The following is a 22,500-nucleotide window of genomic DNA, read 5'->3' as shown; positions in this document are numbered from 1 at the left end:
CAGTGCACATCACACGCGGTGCACTGTAGGCATTATTTAAGGTTCTTTACATTGTCCCTTCGGCCCCTAGCTGCAACCCCTTTCATTCCTTTTACTGTACCTCCCTTCATATGCTTTCATCCATCTTACTTTTCACTATCGTCTAACAATTGTTTCATAGTGCAACTGCGAGGTTTTCCTCTTGTTACACCTTTGTAACCTTGTACTCTTAGTTTTCCTTTTAGTGCTGAATGACCTCACAGCTCCTAGGGCTTGGCCTTCAGCTTAAATTGCATATTCTGTTCTATTCTGTTCTATTGCAGGTGGTCGGAAGTTGAGTCAGCTTTCTTGGAAGTCTCCTATAGAATACGGAAATGCCACGAGACCCCTCGTGTTCAGGGTAAGCTGACTTGTCATCTTGTTTCCTTAGGACATTGGTGTCATTCCTTTGCTCTTTCACGGCGTGAAAGACCCGAGATGTTATTGACCTTAACGTGAATGGGCCAAACACAGCTAGGAAGTGTTTGTCCGTAAATTTCATTTAAAGTGTTAATAAATGGTCTTAACGTTACCCATCCTCTCTCTCACTGTCGCTCTGTTTATATATATATATATATATATATATATATATATATATATATATATATATATATATATATATATGTGTGTGTGTGTGTGTGTGTATGATGTGTATGTGTGTAGTCTAAAGGTTGCCCATACAAAACTTTGAAAGAGAGCAGATTTTCTAGTGTTATATGTCGGAAACTACTGTTTCTTCAACGGACCTGTCCGTTGAGGGAAATAGTAGTTTCCAAAATATAACGCTAGAAAATCTACTCTTTCATGTTTTTATGGGCAACCTTTATTGGATGGAAATATTTTACAGCTATTTAACAGTAAAATATTTCCATCCAATAAAGGTTGCCCATAATAAAATGAAAGGGAGTAGATTTTCTAGCGTTACATTTTGGAAAGTTCTGTTTCCCGCAACGGACAGGTCCGTTGAAGAAACAGTAGCTTTCGACATATAAAACTAGAAAATCTGCCCTCTTTCAATGTCTTTATTGGCAAATGTTTTTATGTATATATATATATATATATATATATATATATATATATATATATATATATATATATATATATATATATATATATATATACATGCATACATACATATACATACATACATATATATGTGTATGTGTGTGTGTATTAATAACAGTATCAATAAATTTAAGCCATTAAATAAATTTTCCTCTTATGAGCATAATGTTTTTGGAAAAACGAATGTCTCAAGTTCATGTTCAAAATATTCTCCTTTCTTGTTAATGATGAAAAGTGACATTATGTAAACTTGTAATAACCTGCAATAATTTCTATGCTTCTCGTTACACTAATATAGAAGTTTTATGCAGCATATCATTTGCCTTATGCATAAAGTACAACGTCTTGTGTTTAACATTGTTTTAATACCATTTCATGCAATTTTCACCTTTTATAAAAAAAACCTGTCTGCTCATTCATCAGAAATGATTTTGGCTTTCCTCTCTTTAGTTCAAATTTAGAACTCTCCGTTTTCGATACACTCCGGGACCATGGTCGTATAGCTTGATGAACTTTTGACCAAAACTTTATCTTTGTTTTCTTACGATTCTTGAACTGTGGTTATTTGGCACACTTCCCTAAAATTTTTGAGGATTTTAAAGAAACTTAGTAAGATTCTGTTTCTCAGGACGAAAAACCGTTATGTTTTAACTATGTGAACTGAATGATATAAAGATTCCCGTGTTTACTGTTTATTGTCTGTTGTTAATTTCACTACGGAGAATGTCTTGATACATTTTCACTTTGTCTTGTTTCAGTTCCGAGGTATGGTGAGCAGCGTTCCAGTACAGGAATTTTACGCAACTTACGATGGTGTTGTGATTAAGAGGGCACCAGATTTTGACCTTCTGAGTATTGGAAGCTATCATGGTACTCCAGGTATGTAAAACACTGTATAGAGAGAGAGAGAGAGAGAGAGAGAGAGAGAGAGAGAGAGAGAGAATGTTGGTATGTCTTTAACATACAGACGGTGCTTATGCAATTCTATTTACTAATTAAATCATGAAATAATTGATAGGTCTATAACATTTGTGGACTTTGCAGTTCTTGAAATGATATTACATGAGCTTATGATAAAAAAAAAATTAGATTGGCTAATGCATTAAAATTGTTGACGAGCTACTAAACGGAGAACATAACGAATTACATAAACAGTGTGATGGACAAGAAATTAATCGAGGGTAAAACAGAATTTATATTAATAGAGCAAAACGTAACCCATGAAGAGCTTGATAATATAACTGAAAGTGCAACTGCACTTTGGAGCATGGGTGAATAAAGACGAGTATAACCAAAATTGGACATCTGAGCGCACAGTACCCCAGATGTGAACACTTGGAGGCATTCAAGAAGAAACTGAAGCTGTTTTTGTGCAAGAAATTGGCTCTAAAGAGAGGCTGGTATATTCTGTGAAGCATTTCTAAAAGGACCTTTAATAAATGTCCATTGAAGAGAGAATTAGACGGTCATAAAGTGACATTAAAGAGAGGCTGTTATACTGACGTAAAGCACTGTAAAAGAGAGGCTGTTATTCTGCAATAATGTGCCGTTAGAGAAGCTGGTGTGCCTTTGTTAATCGTTGTTAACGAAAGGCTTTTAAACTGTTATAAATAGCCTTTAAGAATATGCTCTTTTATTGCTGTCAAAGCACTGTTGTGTAAAGCTATAAAGCACTGTTGAAGAAAGATATTGCTATAAAGTGCTGTTAAAGAGAGGCTGCTATACTGCTGTAAATTACCATTAAAGATAGGCTGTTTTATATTGCTGTAAAGCGCATTCTTAAAGAGAGGCTGGTACACAAATATGGATGGCCTTAAAGAGAGGACGGTATACTGCATTTAAACGCTGTTAAAGAGAGGCTGTTAAACCTCCATAAATGGCCATTAAAAAGAGCCTGTTTTACTGCTATATAGTGCTGTTAAACAGCAGATGATGTACAACGCAAAGTGCCGTTAAAGAGACGCCTGTATACTTCTGTAAATCGCCATTAAAAAGATATTGCTGTAAAATGCTGTTTAAGAGAGGATGATATACTACTATAATGCATTGTTAAAGGGAGCCGGTTTTACTGCTGAAAAGCACCGTTGAAGAAAGACTGATTTATGGCCATCAAGCGCTGTTACCCTGTTACAAAGTGATACTGTTAAGCTGCTGTACAATAATGTGGAAGAGAGGCTGTAAGCTATTCTGCTAAAAAGCACCGTTCAGGTTGGGCTCTTATACTGCTATAAATGACCACTTAAGAGAGCCTGGTATACTGCTGTAAGGAGAGGCTGTTGTACTTCTACTGATCACCATGAACTAGAGGTCGTTATACTGCTATAAGGTGCCATCAAAAGCAAGACTGATAATATGCCATAATGCATCGTTACTGAGAAGCTGTTGTAATGCTAAACAGCTTGAAAGTGCGGTTAAGCTGTTCTGTTATTAATTTCCATGACAGAGGGGCTGTTATGCTGCTATAAAGCATTGTCAAAGGGAGGGTGTAGAACGACATCAAAGCCCTGTTAAAAACAGACTGTTAGGTATGCAGCTAAAAGTCACTGTGAAAAAGAGGATGTTATACTGACATAGAATTCCGATAAAGAGAGATGCTGAACTTCTGTCAAGTGCTATTACAGAGAAGCTTTTAAGCTGTACCTTTACAAAAAGCTGTGCACCAATGTCTTCGATTTTCTCAGTTATTGGCAATGCTGTACAGTAGCAGTGTACAGTATACATTCATGTGTTTTTAATACATCTATATGGTCATCTAACGTAATAAATGACCGTAAAGAAAAATTAACAAACACATGAAACACATTTTCTTTGCTCTGTTCTCTTTTTTCTGTTTAGTGTAAGCATGTTCAGCTTGTCAGTGGCTTTGTGGTTTTGTTCACCAATAGTAATAATAGTAGTGTCGTCTCTGGGAAAACAAGCGACATTTCTTATTAGCTAACATCTATTTCTTCATTATATTACATCGTATTAATGTTATGTGTATTCTCCATTTTCTCGTGTTTAGTTTAGTTTCTGCCCATCTTTTTTTTTTAAGAGAGAGATCTTCTTTAACTTTGCTAATTTTTTTCAGAGAGAGAGAGGGAGAGGGAGAGCTTCTCTAACTTTGCTAATCATTTCGTATTTTTCAGGTAATGCGTTTAATTCCAGCTATGGCAAGACCATGGGCGATGTGTGGTGGAATGTTAGCGCAGATTTACCAGGGGTAAGTTGTAGATGTAAATTCTCCCCGTTAAGTAATATTTATGATGTATATCTGGTGAATTTGGGTTTTAGAGAACTTTCTTGGAAAGTTTACTAAATGGACAGTGTTTTTTATATTTCTCTTTAGACTGACATATTTTAGCCGTCACTTCCAAATCTGACTCCTTTATGATCATGGCGGCAGGTATAATTGTTTGTCCTACGGCATTGTCGATTCCAATATATTCACATACATATCCCCGTAACCTCCGCAGGTAAACAGCTTGGTAATATTTTTGAAATCATTGAGGCCTGCGATAGCATAATATAAATAATCTTATTGCTTGGCCTCTTGCCTCTTAGAAAATCATAGGCTTAAATTTCGAAAAGATCTTGGAGCTTCTCCCGTATGCTGATATATGTACTAGTTATCCATATATTTGGTAAATAAGTGTTTATTATTAATTTCTGCTGGTAGGCAAGAGGATTTGACACCAGTAGAACTTCCTGTGGCATAGACCCTAAAAAGCACTCCTAAAAACAACCTGTAAAAAATAATTCTGTCTAAGGTTGGAATCATAGCCTCTGATCAATTCTTTAAATGATTATAGATTAGCAGTCGGATAGATAGGAAAATTCCTCTCTTTTAGGCCCTAATTTGTAACGAATTGGGGAAAAAGAGAAGCCCCATTACTACAGTAATTCATGTTTACCCATCAAAAATACGTATTGCAATGCTATATACTGGCTAAAGACAGTGTTGCAAAGAATTCTTCATTAATACACATATGCTTTAGAAAACACCATTGTCTTTCAGCTGAAAAGTAAACACACATTAGATTGCACAAGAGCTGTCACTTTCAAGGCTGTGTTAATACATCATCAGCACAAGCTACTGGGGCTATTATTTCAAGACCATTGCAATAGCAGAATTGGTTCAGTAATATAATATATAAACTATATATATATATATATATATATATATATATATATATATATATATATATATATATGTGTGTGTGTGTGTACAGTGCTCCCCCACTTTTTTACGGGGATAGGTTACAGAACCCACCGCGAAAGTGCAAAATCCGCGATAATGCACAATCCCCACTTAAAAATATTTATAATTGCTTATGATGTAAGGACTGGGTTATGAGCGACGTACTGGCTGGGTGTTAACTGGTTTATTGGTTGTTCCTTACTGAGGTAAATGTACAGAATCTTGGAAGATGTTATTGACGCGTGTGAGCGGTAATGTAGCGTCTACACACAGACAGGTAAAACGGACATAAAAGGTTCAGACATCTGTGTTTGTCGGCAGACAAACAGATGGCGATATCAAGAGACATGATTAACATATGGTGATGAAACATACATCAGTGGAAGGGTCAGGAAATTCTACATATGACCAATTGCATGAGATTCAAGACAGATTAATGGATACAATGCAATAGCATAATAAATGTGAAATGGAGAGACCTTTGGCGTCTTCACAAACAGAAACATACACACAGTTTGATACAGAAGATTCGTTGGAACATTATGAGTACATGATTAGAATGCTTGCATGGCAATGCAAGTAGTGGTGATTGTACATACGTTAAGACAACAATGCTTAGGAGAAAACAGACGGAAATATTGTATGGTTGAAATCGCGTTCCTGTAGAGAAAGAAAACGAGACGCTCCTGTTTTGTCCTGTCGACTCCGATGATGACGATCGACGAACACACGAACACACACGTGTTTGGAAGAGACAGCGTCGGGGCTCTTACAAGTACTCTCCCCCAAGACGTGTGTAACGTCTGATTGTTTGGAAGAACGGCGTCGGGGCGACGGGCTCTTACAATGTTCCCCCCACAAGCGAGGCATCGATGCGGAAATTGTCTTGGCGACAATTGTAGTTGGCTCGAAGGGCTTGGGCTAGGGGCGGGTAGGAGGCTGAAGGGCGGCACCGGCCAGCAGGAGCTCGAGGAGGACGGGAGCTGGTTGAAGGGTGACGTCGGATGATCCTTCGGTGGCCGGCTCGAGGGCTGAAGGATGACGGCGGCTGATCCTTGGTAGCCAGCTCGAGAGGGGCGGCAGCAGGCTGAAGGATGACGTGGCTGGTCCTTCGTTGGTCAGCTCGTCCAGTACGAGTGCGGGGCGGCTTCAGGTTTCCTGGAGGAGGTATCCAGGGCTCGGTGGTGGAGTGGGTCATCTCGGAGGGTCGGACTAATACTGAGAACTCAGGAACGGCGGGAAACAGCGAGGCGGCGAAGGGTCTATCAGGCGTGGGTCGTCATCTTGGGTCGGCCGGGTCCTTCGAGTCACTCCGGGGTCACCAGTGTAAGGACTGGGTTATGAGCGACGTACTGGCTGGGTGTTAACTGGTTTATTGGTTGTTCCTTACTGAGGTAAATGTACAGAATCTTGGAAGATGTTATTGACGCGTGTGAGCGGTAATGTAGCGTCTACACACAGACAGGTAAAACGGACATAAAAGGTTCAGACATCTGTGTTTGTCGGCAGACAAACAGATGGCGATATCAAGAGACATGATTAACATATGGTGATGAAACATACATCAGTGGAAGGGTCAGGAAATTCTACATATGACCAATTGCATGAGATTCAAGACAGATTAATGGATACAATGCAATAGCATAATAAATGTGAAATGGAGAGACCTTTGGCGTCTTCACAAACAGAAACATACACACAGTTTGATACAGAAGATTCGTTGGAACATTATGAGTACATGATTAGAATGCTTGCATGGCAATGCAAGTAGTGGTGATTGTACATACGTTAAGACAACAATGCTTAGGAGAAACAGACGGAAATATTGTATGGTTGAAATCGCGTTCCTGTAGAGAAAGAAAACGAGACGCTCCTGTTTTGTCCTGTCGACTCCGATGATGACGATCGACGAACACACGAACACACACGTGTTTGGAAGAGACAGCGTCGGGGCTCTTACAATGACTGCTTATAACTGCCAAATACCCTGTACCCCTGCAAATGAAACGCTCATAACTGTCTATTTTAAAAGTTCACTGTCAAATTTGATAGTTCAAACAAAAATATACCTTAAATTATCATAGTAAAACAAATTAATATCAGTTCAAACAAAAATACACCTCAAACCATCATCTCAAAACACCCAAAGTCATCTTAGATTACCCTTGTACAACTGTTACTCTTGAGTATATACGCCCCTAAGTCGCTTATAACAATGATTTACTAATTTTAAAATAATATTAATGTAAACACAGCAAAGTGTCTATAAAATGTTCAATACAAATTAAATAAAGCTGTCTTACAGAACATTTGACAACTATTCAAGTTACCCCTGTATACGTAAGCGTATCCGTTTTCTTTCATAGTATTGAAGCCGTTCCGTTTTCCTTTTACAATGGTAAAAACAACTAAAATTATCATTAATTTGCTTTTTTCTTAGAGCAACACTGTTTATCGACTAATTACTGTATTTTTACATTTTGTGTTCGTGACTAAATACAGATTCTTATGATGAAAATGATTTACAGTGTACTTAAACTGTACTACTGTACCTGTTCAGCTCATTCCAGGGTGGGCCCAGGATAAGCATAACACGTTTACGATTCTCTCTCTCTCTCTCTCTCTCTCTCTCTCTCTCTCTCTCTCTCTCTCTCTCTCTCTTTTTAGGGTAATGTCAGATGTATTTGAAATGATATTAATGTAAGGTGTTTTTGGATGATAGAGCTTACTGTAAAATATCTGAAATATTCGCTAATTATTTTCATTTTATTTTCCAGTCTGCTTGTAGTGAAATGCAAAAGGCTGTAATTATAACACGGAAAAGATAATAATAAAAAAAGTGAATGACAGAGCAACACACCGTTTCTCTATAAAACTATACTGTACAAAACAAATGAATTATTTGTTTTGTACAGTATAGTTTTATAGAGAAACGTGATCTTACCTTGTCATTCATTTGTTCATATTTTCCATGTTATAATTAGGCCTACAACTTTTTGCATTTCAGTAAAAGCAGACTGGAAAATAAAATTAAAATAATTAGCGAATATTTTAAATATTGTACAATATGCTCTATCATCCAAAAACACCTTGGAGTGATATAATTTCAAATACATCTGACATTACCCTTAATAAGAGAGAGAGAGAGAGAGAGAGAGAGAGAGAGAGAGAGAGAGAGAGAGAGAGAGAGAGAGAGAGAGAGAGAGAGAGAATCGTAAATCTGTTATGCTCATTTTGGAACCCACCCCGGAATGAGCTAAGAGGTACGGTAGCACAGTAGGCTATACTGTAAGTACACTGTAAATTGTCTTTATCATAAAAATCTGTATTTAGTCATGAGCACAATATAAAAAAAATGCAATAATTAGTGAATAAATAGTGTTGCTCTACGGAAAAACGTGAATTAGTGATAATTTTAAAGATACGATCTATAGCAAAAATTTGCGAATTGGTGAAAGTTCCCAAGGAAAAGTGAAAGATAATTCCACAAAAATCTGCAACAAAATGAAGCACGGAAAGTGAAGCGTGAAAGAAAAAGTGGGGTAGCACTGTGTATATATTGTGCATTCTTATACACCTATGAAACTAATATTTACTGCGTTCTTGTTCATTTAGTGTTCTGAAGTTTTAAATATAATTTATAGACTTTGCTGCTGCAGTCCATTTAATCCATGTAGTGGAATCTGAAATTAGGATTGAAATGATATGGCCTGCGGAGTTCCTTTTTGTTTGACTTCAGATCCTTTGCTGTAAAATTTCATTGCAAGTGAAGACAGTTCAAAATTCATAGGCTATGAAGTATAACCGTTCTAGAGAATACTTTAACCATAGTTGCTGGAGGCCAGTCAATGATTCCCATTGATAGAGGAAAGTGCCCAAGCATAAAAGGCAAGCAGTAATAAGAGAGTGGGAGATGGGAGGACGGATGACCTGCAGACCTTCTGACATTGATATATATCTTTGTTCTGTAAGCAGGTTATACTTAGACACGAGCAATATGTAGTAGTTGTATATTCACGAAATCCAATACAGCATCATGGGCAGCAATGCCCCTAACAATGTTGGTGGTACGCTCACCCAAGGGAGACTGCCCAGCACACTCAATATCTCCCGCTTTAAACACATTTTGGCGGGAATTAGGGGATATAAGTAATACTTCTTTTATATGCGACGCATGGAAACATCTTACATGTTCTTTTCTTGTTTTCAGTTGAAAATTACGTCCAGTGATTTTCGTTGGGAGACTCTACCACAAAGCGAACAGAATCTCGGCTTCATCTATGTTTCAGTTCGTCCGAAGGATTTTGATGCAGGTACTGTGGTTATGGAATAATATCATTCATGTTTTACCAAATCTTTTAATAATCTGCATTCATCCAGAATTCTAGATGTTTTTAATAATGTTGTTAAGGTTGTTAATTTGTTACATTTCCAGTCATTAATTAGGGTTGCATGGCAGAGTTGGAAATGACCATTGATAATGCATTTGGGCCAATTGTTTGCCATGGATTAAGGTGGCCTTATGCCAGCATGGGCTTTTGCTTTTGGAGCAACACGTATTTCGTTACCTAAGACTATATTGCCTTAACATTAAGCTTGCGAGACGAGGCACTTCAACCCGACTAAGGACTTGGAGGTAACATGTTATGAGTGGCTCTCTCCCATGTGGAATAAGGCGCCATTCTCTCTCTCTTTCTTTTTTTTTTTTTTTTTGAGGAAGCGTCTCAATTTCACTGGTTTAGATTGAAGACTATATTGCCTTTAACATTTGCTGTAAACATATATATGCTGATTTCTTTCTCAGCTTGTTTGAGATTCGAGGCACTTTAACCCGAAACATAATGGAAAAGCATAGGAGTGCTTTAATTGATAATTGAATTTATTATAAGAATTTCTGGGTATTAGTTGAATTACATATATACTGTATATATATATATATATATATATATATATATATATATATATATATATATATATATATACATACATATATAAACATATATATATAAACATATATATATATATATATATATATATATATATATATATATATATATATATATATATATATATATATATATATATATATATATATATATATATATATATATATATATATATTGTCACGAAGTGATCAAGCACCTGGTTATTACACAAATAACAATACCATAAAGTTACCTCACTTCGACCAGATACTTGAAACCTCATAACAAAGATATTAAGACTGAATACTCTAAAGGTACAGTGATCCCACAAAACTTACTTATCTCTTGAGAAAATCAATGTAACTTTATCATGTTATGGGTGCGGTAACAACCAACAAGCTATAAACAGACTAGTGGAAAATGGGCATCACTTCAACAAACACTATAACTGTTTCTCTGGTTCTATTACACCTAGATAAGTCGCAGGCGAACAAACAGATATATCACTTACCTTGTACATGTTCATTCATTTCTCTAATTGCTGGTGGTAAAAATGAAACGCCGTGTTTTTTAAACTTTAAACAAACAGGTTTATTTCTTTCTAAGTTCAAAAGTTATATGCAGAATTCACAATCTCAAAAAGATTTACTATTAATTGATAACAGTGTAAGATTTAAGTATTTCTTAATCAAGTTTAATTCACAAAACTTTACTTTATTAAAAAAGCAATTTGGTTAAGTAAGATTCAAACCATTAACTATCACTCATGTTTTAAATATATACCTGATTAATTACACTCAAGATGAATGTTCACCAAAATATTACTGACTGGAATCCACATAAGTATTTTCTGGAATCTCAATAATAAGTATGCACTAACAAAATGCTAAGTAATCACCAGTACAAAACTTTGTAAACCACTGATTATAAAATTAGAGTAACATGATAGCACAGACATATACAGTAAGAATGAAATATGCAAAAATGGAAATATACCAATAGCCATTTCTAAGACAAAAATATGTTTAAAGATTATATCAAGCTTTCTAAAGATTACCTTCACTTTTAAAAAAGGTTAAACTCATGTCTTTCTAAGACTTTCTCAAAGACAACACTGCCAAGTCACAATGACATACACAATGATATATAATTAGCAGCAAGACACATTAGAACTCACAATAAGAGATATGTTCATCTCTTATCAAATTAATAATAATTCTCTTTCACTTAGAACATCACTTTAACTCTTAACATAATAAAACCAGTAATCATCACATTACCTTTCTCTAGGTGGTACACCATTACACTTTACACAATGCTTGCACAACATAAACACCTTGGATCACCTCTTACAAAATGAATACACTTCTTGGGCGAGTTTAACAAAACTTTTACAAACAGGAAAGCAATCAGTATATCATCACACCCTTATCCATGAATGGTTTTATTGAGAGAGAGAGAGAGAGAGAGAGAGAGAGAGAGAGAGAGAGAGAGAGAGAGAGAGAGAGAGAGAGAGAGAGAGATGCTTATCCCAGGAACTCCTTTTTCTGACTGAGTGACTCTGGATCAGCACTGCACTTTTAACTGCAAACCCTCCCAGAATACGTGATACATAAGGTGTACATACATTACACATACAGGTATACGTGTATGGTATACATACAGGGACTCTAAGGCCCAGAAGGAAACATGCCAGGGCTCTTATCTCTATGATGGACATTTCCTGTTCAGGGTTAAGCAGAAAAAGGTATTTTGGACCAAATTCTTAGTCAGCTGTCAGCATGTCAACTTCAAGTACCTCACTCACTCATTCTCTCTTTCTCAGATTATGAAAACATAATGAGCATAGACACAGCTGATAACCATGGGTTAGACACACATGATAAATACATAACAGGCAATTCGCCGCTAACTGTCAAACTTGTCAGATAAATCAAGAGGGCTCGCCTTCCTCCAAACACGACTTCCTGGACACCAACAACTGTGTAAATATATGCAGGAAACGCTGAGCAATAAAAATCTACCCTCTCTCTCTCTACAACACGTTAACACTCAGTATACGTATTAATATATCAAACAAGTGGAAAAACATATCAAAACATTTTAAGATTACATGATACACAATTTATCTGTAAGAAAAGACATTTTAAATTTACATCATCACAGCAAATGACGAATCTGCAAGCAAAACATCAAAATTTTCACAGAGACACATATTACACTTGTAGAATGGTTATATATATTATAACACCTTATAATATATATATATATATATATATATATATATATATATATATATATATATATATATATACTCGTATATATGTATATCCCTCGTTATTGAGATTAATACATCCAATGCCCTGCCGGATATTTGGAATTTCTGGATATCTTGAAAAAATACTTCAGGTGTAAACGAGCAGCTACATATCCTTACTTCCCCTACCTTGTCACTATGCAATACCAGATGCATTATACAGTATATGCTTATAAACAACCAACAACACACTTTATAGTTAAGATTGGATTGAACAGTAAGTTCTTACCTTTTTTCCCATTTTTAATACAATATACATACACCAAATACTTATATACTACACACTAAGTAGGTACTGTAAATACAGTACAGTACCGTACTGTTTGGTAGTTAAGCAAAACAATAAGTTTGTACCTTTTTTCTATTTTGTCTCTTTGAAATACAATAACTTCTGTTTCTCAACACATAACACAGTAGGTGTTGTATGCACAGTATACTACTGTACTGCACAGTAATTAAATAAAACAGGTTTCATTCTTTCTTCTTATTTTGTCTCTTAGAAATCAATTAAAGTCTACACAAAACAAAAATATTAAATAAAAGCAAAACTTTTTTTCTCTCTTTATCTTACCAAAACACAGAATGGTAGGAACTGTTTATACAGTAGGCTACAGTATTGTACTGTATGGTAGTCAAGTAAAACAATGTTTGTACTTTCTTTTCCTACTTTGTCTCCTTAAAGTACAGTAACATTTACACAAAAAACAAAAAAAAAAAAAAAAATAGAAAAATAAACTTTTTCTCTCTCTCCTACTCTTCCCCTGCCCCTCTCCCAACACCATTCTGTCATTGAGGTCCTTTTCCTTATCGAGGTCATGAAGTAGAGAACTGGTCAGAAGAGGCTTTGAGGTGCCTAGAGAGTCTTTAACAGATGGTAGAGACACATCAGATATCTGGCTGGAAGAACCTGGCATGACAACAAGGAGCACTGAAATGTTTGCTTGTGTTTTTTAGCTGAATGACTGATTTACTGAAGAAGTGGATGGTGATGGGCTTGGGTGCATTGGGATTGGTGGTCTGAAGAAGCTATCGAGGGTATTCTAATGATGAGGACAGCAATTCTGCTTTGCAGTTACTCTCTGCTGTGTTTCTCAAGCATCTTCAGTAAACTACAAGATCCTAGGACAACAGTTATGGTCGATGTTGGGTATGTCATCTGTTCAGTGAATAAGTCCAAGACCATCCGGATATGTTTGTAGTTTGGTGTTGGTTGTGACGCAGACTCATCATCAGTTCTGCTGTCTGTATCTTCAGGGGTTTTCTCCTCCTTGTCACCAGTGGCAACTGCAGCAGTTATCGCGCTGCCAGACAACAGTGGGAAGTCAGGATTGTGATCGTCATCATCCAGCTCTCTTGTATGTCATCCTCAGGAACGTCATTACCCCCATTTGTGAGTTGGGCACAAAACTCTTTGAAATCAAAGCTTTGGAAGTTGATCAGGCCTTCTCCACCCTTCAGGCCACAGTTCCAAACTAGCTCCAAGGTGTGCATGGTAACGTCCTTCCAAGCATCTGCAAAGTTATAGATGGCAGACTTCTGTGAACACTTTCACAGATTCTCCAGAGTCCATTCCCTCCATGTATCCAAGCCTTTCTCCTTCTCATCCTCATACTCAAACACCACTATCACCTCCTCCAGGAACTTCCTACGGTATAGCTGTTTTGTTGCAACAGTAACTAACAACTTGGTCATATTAGGAGGCAAAAGCATGACCCTAATAAGAACTTCATCACCAACCAACCGTGCTGTGTAGGATGTAGAGCCATATTGTCTAAAAGCAGCAAAGCCTTCACCTGATGTCTAGCATTTCCGTTGGCCAGTGTTTGATGAAGAATAACTTCCTTAAAAAAGTAGTTATGGAAACAGTTTTTAAACAGTCTTGAAGGTCAACCAATCCTTTGTCAAATGATACCAAATCAACCCACGCATGACATGTGGAACAGCCAGCTTTCAGATGCTAAAAGTCCTTTACCCCATGCAGACCTGCAAACTTCTTAGCTGCGGACTTAAGTTCCAAGCCACAAACATGCGCCCTGGCTGACCTCTGCTGATGAAATCAGATTGTGGGTAACTGTTTAATTTCCTCTTGGCAGGGCTTAGCTATGACCTTGTTTGCTTTCTCCTAGATATCTTCTTCCCAAACACTGTTGCATACTTCTCCAGCTTTTCCTTGGCAGCCTTGATATCTGGCAAGGTCAACCTCTCAATAGCATGCTCAACCATGGTGTTGGGAATTGACCAGCTAGCCTCAGTTCTCTTGATTCCAGCTCTTTTTGAAGGGTGGGCACCTTCCAGGTCCTCTTAGGAGGTGACGGGATCATACACACAACAAATAGCACTAATAGGACCTGTAATGCTTTAGGTACCACAAAAAAAGAAGCAAGGTTGGGGAAAAGCATGCGACATGATCACAGCAACCATTTAAATTGTAGCTACTGAGAAATTACACAAGTGAACAAATCAGTGAAGCATGCATTGCCACAAAGGGCATTGGTACTCTTTAAATGCAGCTATACATCAAATGCAGCCAATGAGAGAGGGGAAACTTTTATGGTGCTATCATGATGCATATCTGTTAGCCATTTAAAGGCAAAAAAAAATAACATAATGATGTGTAATGACGAGCTGCAGTTGTGCCATTAGTGCACACAAGTGCTTGTCCACCCACACACCTTCTGATGTATCTTTCTCTGCAAGTTCGAGATGATAAATGAAGTAAAGTGTGGTGACATGTCTAGTGCTTTTAAGCCAGACACAGTCGTGAAATCTCTCAAGAAGACAGTGACCCACCCACCCCTCCCCACTCATCTCTCCTGGCCCTCCCACCCTCACCCCCAAAATGCTTTCCATGTCCTTCCACCCGTACAGTGTCCCTATCTCAGTGTGCTTATGACAGTAAACACAGTTAACATTGCCTCTCTCTGCCTGTGTAGCATTGCCAATCATAAGAAATAATGAGAATTAGATTAAACTGTTCCAGATCTCCAAAAATACAACAATGAAAGTACTTAAACCTGAATTTCAGTAGTCTAGTATGCATAAATTTTACAAACAGAACATTAACAAACTAAATATATGAGATAGATGCAAATTTGTGACTTTACCTGTAATTGGGAGAGGTGATGGCTTATGTGGAATGTGGTAAGGAAGGTGAAAAGGAGAAATGTTATTGTTTGAAAGGGAAATCCTGAACCATAAAAACAGCAAGCAACTGTATTTCTGGGGTTGTTTCTCTTTTCTATGTCTCTCTACTATTTTCTTCTTAAAACTCTTTTCGTGTCTTTCTTATTGAAAACCTGTCTAATAACGTTAATTTTTTCCTGCATTTTGAAATGTCCCTAAAGTGAGGGATAGGATTGTCATTATGCAGGTTTATAATGCGGTTTACTACAGCTTTGTCAGGATGGTTTTTTCAAGAAAACTCTCTTTCCCCAAATATGAGCACATTTCTTTAATTAATGAACTAGGGACATGCTCCCTTCCCTTCTCCGTTGACAAAAACTCCTCAGCTGTTGTCTGAAGATCTTGCAGTTCTTCTGTGGTGAGATTTTCTTTGTGCTTCTCCAGTAACTCCTCCACTTCATCATCGCCCATCTCTGAACCCATGGACTTGCCCGGAGACACAATATACTCCACTGAAGGCTCAGCCTTAAAGCCTTCAAAGCCTCTTTGTATTACAGCACAGTTTCCTCTAGGCAGAGTTTAGTATCCTGTAAGAGACTTCCTGTGAGTCTTTGTCTATAAAGCCCATGCAGTGGACATGTTGAAATGGTTCTTCCAGAACTCACTGAGGGTAAACTCTGTGTCAGAGGTCACTTCAAAGTACCTCTGGAATAGTGGTTTGGTGTAGAGTTTCTTAAAGTTTGAAATGATCTGTTGGTCCATGGGCTGGGTGAGGGGATTCATGTTAGGAAACAAGAACCTCACCTTTATAAAGTGAACTCTCGCAGCAACTTGGTCTCCAAGCCTAGAGGATGAACAGGAGCATTGTCCATCACAAATATGACTTTCAGAGGCAATTGTTTTCCTTCAAGGTATTTCTTGATTGTAGGGCCAGCCACTTCATTCATCCATTCAATAAAAAATCACCTGATTACCTAAGCCTTACTGTTAGTTCTCCACATCACATTTAATTCATTTTTCATTACATTATTTTTCTGAAAAACACTTAGGTTCTTCAAGAGGTAGAAAATTTAAGGCTTCAGTTTTAAATCCCCACTTTCGTTCCCACAGAGCAAGACTGACTCTGTCTTTCATTGGCTTGCACTATGACAATTACTTCTCCTTTGGGGTGAAATAGGTCCTGTTTGGCATTTTCTTCCCAAAAAGCCTGTCTCATCACAATTGAACACTTGTTGTGTAACTAAACCTTCAGCTTTTGCATAGTGCAGGAACTCTTTCGCATTTTTTTCAGCATCATCTCTGTCAGCACTGGCAGCCTCCCCATTGCCTCACCACCCTGTGTATGCCACTTCTCTTCAATTTCTCAAACTGTCCTTGACTAGCTTTAAGTCTTAAGTGCTACTCTATCATCACTTGTTGTAGGGACAGTTTTCAAGAGATTAGCAAGAAGATATCGTGCCTTTTCACGTAAGAAGGCCACAGATACACTATCACAGGCTAACTGTTTTTCATTTATCAAAATTAACAATAATTTCTCAACCTCTTCATTGTCTGAGACTTGTTTAGTAACAGATTCCACTCCCCTAGCAACATCAGCACTTTATGATGGTCTCTGTACATTTATGTTTGCTTTGCCACCTCATACTCCTTCACCAGATCAACCACTTGGGCACCACTTTCATGTTTTCTATTATTTCCTTTTGACTCTCTATAGATTTTCTCTCTCTGCATTGCTGGCATCTCTAGCCTTAGGAGCAATGATGACTTACTTGGAGTGCTTAGCACTCTGTTAGAGAAAATACCAACAGGTGGCAATTTAACGAAGTGCAATGAGCGAGACCCATGTGAAGACTGAATCATTCTCTTTGTTGCAGCTGGGAACTGTACACGCTTGACACACATAAACCATGCAAGTTCTTGCTCCTTATCCTTTCTATCCTTAAAATTGGCAAATGTCTGCTAACAGAACTCATTTTTTTTCTCGAACAATACATACATTAACTGAATTGTTTGTTAAGTGAGGTGTCCTTTAACTGATGTATGGCTCTCTCTCTCTCTCTCTCTCTCTCTCTCTCTCTCTCTCTCTCTCTCTCTCTCTCTCTCTCTCTCTCTCTCTCTCTCTATATATATATATATATATATATATATATATATATATATACATCCATATGTATGTGTGCATGTGTGTGTATGTATATAAAAATGGATGTATGTATATATGTGTGTGTATGTTCCAGCATAACTCTGAAATGCATTGAGCAATTTCAACCAAACTTGGTATACATATGACGTACTATATGAGAAAGAATACTGTGGGCGTAAGACATCACTGGCACCTAAGGGGGGTGAGAGTGGAAAGGGTGACATGTATAAATAACCAAAAACAACAGACATTAGTGTCTAATCCATAGTTTTTGAGGTTGCTGAGATAAATAGTGACACTCCCGTTGCCCTTTAAGTCCAAGTTCAGCCCCAGTAGTAAGGGGGGGGGTGAGAAGGGGGTGACATGTAAAAATAACTGAAAACAACAGATATTAGTGCCAAATCCATAGTTTTTGAGGTCGTGAGATGAATAGTGACACTCATGATGCCCTCTAAGTTCAAGTTCAACCCCAATAGGAAGGGGGGGGGGGCAGGTGGTGAGAAGGGGTGGGAAGGGGGTGACATGTAAAAAATAACTGGAAACGACAGATATTAGTGTCTAATCCATAGTTTTTGAGGTTGTTGAGGTGAATAGTGACACTCCCAATGCCCTTTCAGTCCAAGTTTAGGGTGATGTAAAAATAACTGAAAACAACAGATATTAGTGTCTAATCCATACTTTTTGAGGTCACTGAGATGAATAGTGACACTCCCAATGCCATTTAAGTCCAAGTTCAGCCACAATAGGAAGAGGGGGTGAGAAGGGGTGGAAAGAGGGTGACATGTAAAAATGACCGAAAACAACAGATATTAGTGTCTAATCCATATTTTTTGAGGTTGCTGAGATGAATAGTGACACTCCTAATGCCCTTTAAGTCCAACTTCAGCCCCAATAGGAAGAGGGTGTTGAGAAAGAGTGGCAAGGGGGTGACATGCAAAAATAACCGAAAACGGCACATATTAGTTAAAAATTCATAGTTTTTGAGGTCGTTGAGACAAATAGTGACACTCCCAGTGCCCTCTAAGTCCAAGTTCAGTCCCGATAGGAAGCGGGGTGAGAAGTGGTGGGAAGGGAGTGACATGTAAAAATAACCAAAAATGACAGATATTAGTGTCTAATCCACAGTTTTTGAGGTCACTGAGATGAAGACACTCCCGGTGCCATTTATGTCCAATTGGTGAAAAATAAAATGTCAAACATTACAGATATTAGTGTCTAATCCATCGTTTTCAAGGTCACTGAGATAAATAGTGACACTCCCGATGCCTTTTAAGTCCAAATTCAGCCCCAATAAGAAGCGGGGGTGAGAAGGGGTGAAATATAAAATGTCAAAAATGCTGGGTAATATAATTGAAGCAACTGTCTTAACAGGAAATGGAGAGAGAGAGAGAGAGAGAGAGAGAGAGAGAGAGAGGGGGGGAAGTGAGAGAGAGAGTAGAGGGGATGTTAGGGAGGAGAGAGAGAGAGAGAGAGAGAGTGAGAGAGAGAAAGTTTACCATTTTTCATTCAGTTTTCCCTGGGCAGTGCCGGGTTGGTCAGCTAGTGTGTGTGTGTATATATATATATATATATATATATATATATATATATATATATATATATATATATATATATATATGTGTGTGTGTGTGTGTGTGTGTTGTGTGTGTGTGTGTGTGTATGTATGTATGTATGTATACGAGAAAGAGGGAGATGATAACAAAACCTTGAAAAATTCTCTCATTTGCACAGATTTGATAATTTTATCATTAAATGCTCGACCCAATACTAAGACGTTACGGTTTTAAGCTGATGAAATATATATTGCACATTTTATCCTGATAAACTTCGTTCATCATTCTCTTCTGTTTACTTTCAGGATCAGAAAATGGGGTTTTATTTTTTTATAATATTCTTTTGCTGGCACTCATGTCCACCTTCTATTCCAGAAAGCTCGTGCCCTCCTTCCATTGGATATAATCCTTCTTGGAGAGAGTACATACCAATTGAATTTCCTCCTGAACGAAGGGAAGGAACAGTTATTCAGTACCGGTGTGTTGACAGACAGGACTCTCTTGACTACTCTCGCGTCCCTAAAAACACCATCACTTGCAGGAAGAATGGTACCACACTCTTCTGGGATACAATTCCTAATTTTCCATGTGGTGGTAAGTTACTTATGACTGTTTCTTGGAGTGCAACTGATAGCTCAGTACTCCATTTATAGAAATGATGGCTTCTACTCGGGAGTTACTGAAATTTTTGGCTTGTAACCCTTACTACACATCTTATTCATTTTCTCATGAATTGAAAACTGTGAATATTAATTTTGTATGGAAAATGTACTTACACTTGTATAGTTAGGAACAACAAAAGTGAAAAAGGAAATAACGGTAATCAAAAGGTTTGAGAATGGAAATTCACCTGAAGTTTATAGGAATACAAGGGAGATTTTGCATCACAGTGGTTAAAATGCTGCTGAACAGTAAGGAATGTCTGGATGAGGGAAACTGTAAAGACTGTAACGCCATAACATTATTTTGTATACCAGGAAAGGTGGATGATAGGATTTTGAATGGTAAGGTAAGAGAGGACAGAAGGATTGACCGGGGAAGAACAGTGTGTGCACAGACGAGGGAGAGGTGTAGAAATTGAATATTTCATTATGAAACACATATGTGAAAGAATATTCAGAAGTAAAGAGAAAAAGCCGTATGTGGTATACATGAACCTTGAAAAAGCTTATGATAAAACCCAATAGAGGCAATATAGAGGATGTATGATACCAAAGATGAGTAGCTGAAAGCAATTCAGAGCCTTTTATGATAAAGTAAGTAGGGGTTATAAAATGTAAATGGGAGAGTTCGTGGTCTGGTGCATAATTTGGTCGCAAACAGTGATGTAATGTTTCCATGATTGTTTACCATGCTAATGATTGGACATGCAAGCCAGGAAACGATATTACTTGAAGTCTGTGTTACGTACTGCTGTTTTATAACAGCCGTTATTCTTTTTTGAAAAGTACCTACTTGAAAATATTATTTCTTGCAGATAATTGCCCAGCTAATTACATTAAGCTGCCAGACAGACGGGCATGCCTACGTTTCTCTACTGAAACAGCCACTTTTGGGATAACAACTGCCTCACTAAAGTGAGTTAGTTTTATATCATGTATGTGGTTGTGTGTAAGTGTGATGTTTGTGAATGTATTTGTAATAGCCACAATGGCCTCCCAACTTAACTGAAACACTAGGCTACGATGGTGAAGATGCTTCTGTTCCGGCTCTAATAAAGTTCATTTGAAATCGACAAAAAATGAGTATCTCTATATGTATTTTAATAGAGTTTTAATAGAATTTGTATTTTGATAGAAATCTTTCATATTCGCAATTGATCCCTGATCCCCTTTTCCTGCCGAGAGCAGCCAAATTCGTTGAACAACAGCACCAGTATGCAGTAAATGTACCTCGCTGTGGAACTTCTCAGTTCCAGAGGTCCTTTATTCCTCACACCGTTGGACAGTGGAACAGTCTCCCCGAGGATGTTGTGCAATTGGAACTTCAAAAGTTCAAGCAAAGATGCAATGCATTACCACCCTAATGCTACTCTCCTTGCATTTTAATACATTTTTATCTATTTATTAATGATTTTTTTCTTTTTAATAAGTGAGATATCCTCATTCTGTATTTCCCTATATTTCCCTTTACCTTCTCTTATTTCCTAATGGACACCATATTCTTTGGCAGCTTCAAGTCACTGGCCCCTGTGGACTTGTTCCATATGAATAGTGTTCATCTTCAGAATAATAATGATAATATTGATGATGTGGGAATAGACTTAAAAAATTTTCCTCGTAACCGAGTAATTTAGTTTAACCTCACTGCAACACATTGTGCACGAGATCAATTCTACTCACTGGTAGTTGAGGTTTCTTCATTTGGTCTTGTTGTATTTGAGGCCTTGGGGTAACAAGTGTGTCCTAAAAGTCTGAAGAAATCAAGGTGTTAACAGGCAATTGTGGCAATTAAAAATACATTTATATCTTGTGAAATTCATGAGTAAGATATATATATATATATATATATATATATATATATATATATATATATATATATATATATATCACAGTAAACACCCCGAATTCGCGTTCTCATGATCCGCGGACTCACGCATTCGCGGGTTTCTCTGTGGAACATAAATAGCCATTATTCGTGGAAAATTTGCCCATTCGCTGTATTTTTCACTGAGAAATATTCACTAATTACTGTATTTTCATTTAATTTTCATGAATAAATGCACTTTTTGTGATAAAACTATTAAAAATACTCAGGTATAAGCATTTTTACAGGGGTTTTCTTGTGTTTAAACTATCAAAATGGGCAGTTCTAAGTGTTTTTAGAGGGGTTTTAAGTATTCGCGGATTTTAGCTATTCGTGGGGTGTGTGGTACGCATTCCCCAAGTGAATACGGGGTTCACTATGTATTTATATATATATATATATATATATATATATATATATATATATATATATATATATATATATATATATATATATATATATATATATATATATATATATATATTATATATATATATATATATATATATATATATATATATATATATATATATATATGTATATATATATATATAAACTTTTGAGTCACGTTAGTTATAATTCTTCGTGGTCACAGTTAAATCCTGGACATAAGGGATCTACATCTTAATTCAGTCTTCCAGGTGAAAAAG

At 37.1% G+C, this 22,500-nt stretch overlaps 1 protein-coding gene across 1 annotated transcript in view; it reads left to right on the top strand.

Moving 5' to 3' along the window:
* The window catches only part of LOC136839621 (uncharacterized), a 124,942-nt gene that overhangs the window by 54,040 nt on the left and 48,402 nt on the right, over positions 1-22,500 (top strand). The window contains exons 6-11 of the mRNA XM_067105921.1: positions 303-379; positions 1,842-1,962; positions 4,212-4,285; positions 9,474-9,576; positions 19,700-19,918; positions 20,802-20,901. Of these exons, the coding sequence (XP_066962022.1) occupies positions 303-379; positions 1,842-1,962; positions 4,212-4,285; positions 9,474-9,576; positions 19,700-19,918; positions 20,802-20,901 (694 nt within the window). The remainder of the gene's footprint in view (positions 1-302; positions 380-1,841; positions 1,963-4,211; positions 4,286-9,473; positions 9,577-19,699; positions 19,919-20,801; positions 20,902-22,500) is intronic.

This window comes from Macrobrachium rosenbergii, chromosome 1, assembly GCF_040412425.1.
Source record: "Macrobrachium rosenbergii isolate ZJJX-2024 chromosome 1, ASM4041242v1, whole genome shotgun sequence".
Lineage (NCBI taxonomy): Eukaryota > Metazoa > Arthropoda > Malacostraca > Decapoda > Palaemonidae > Macrobrachium > Macrobrachium rosenbergii.
The sequence above is the reverse complement of the archived record's forward strand: the minus strand, read 5'-3'. Positions and strand labels throughout refer to the sequence as shown.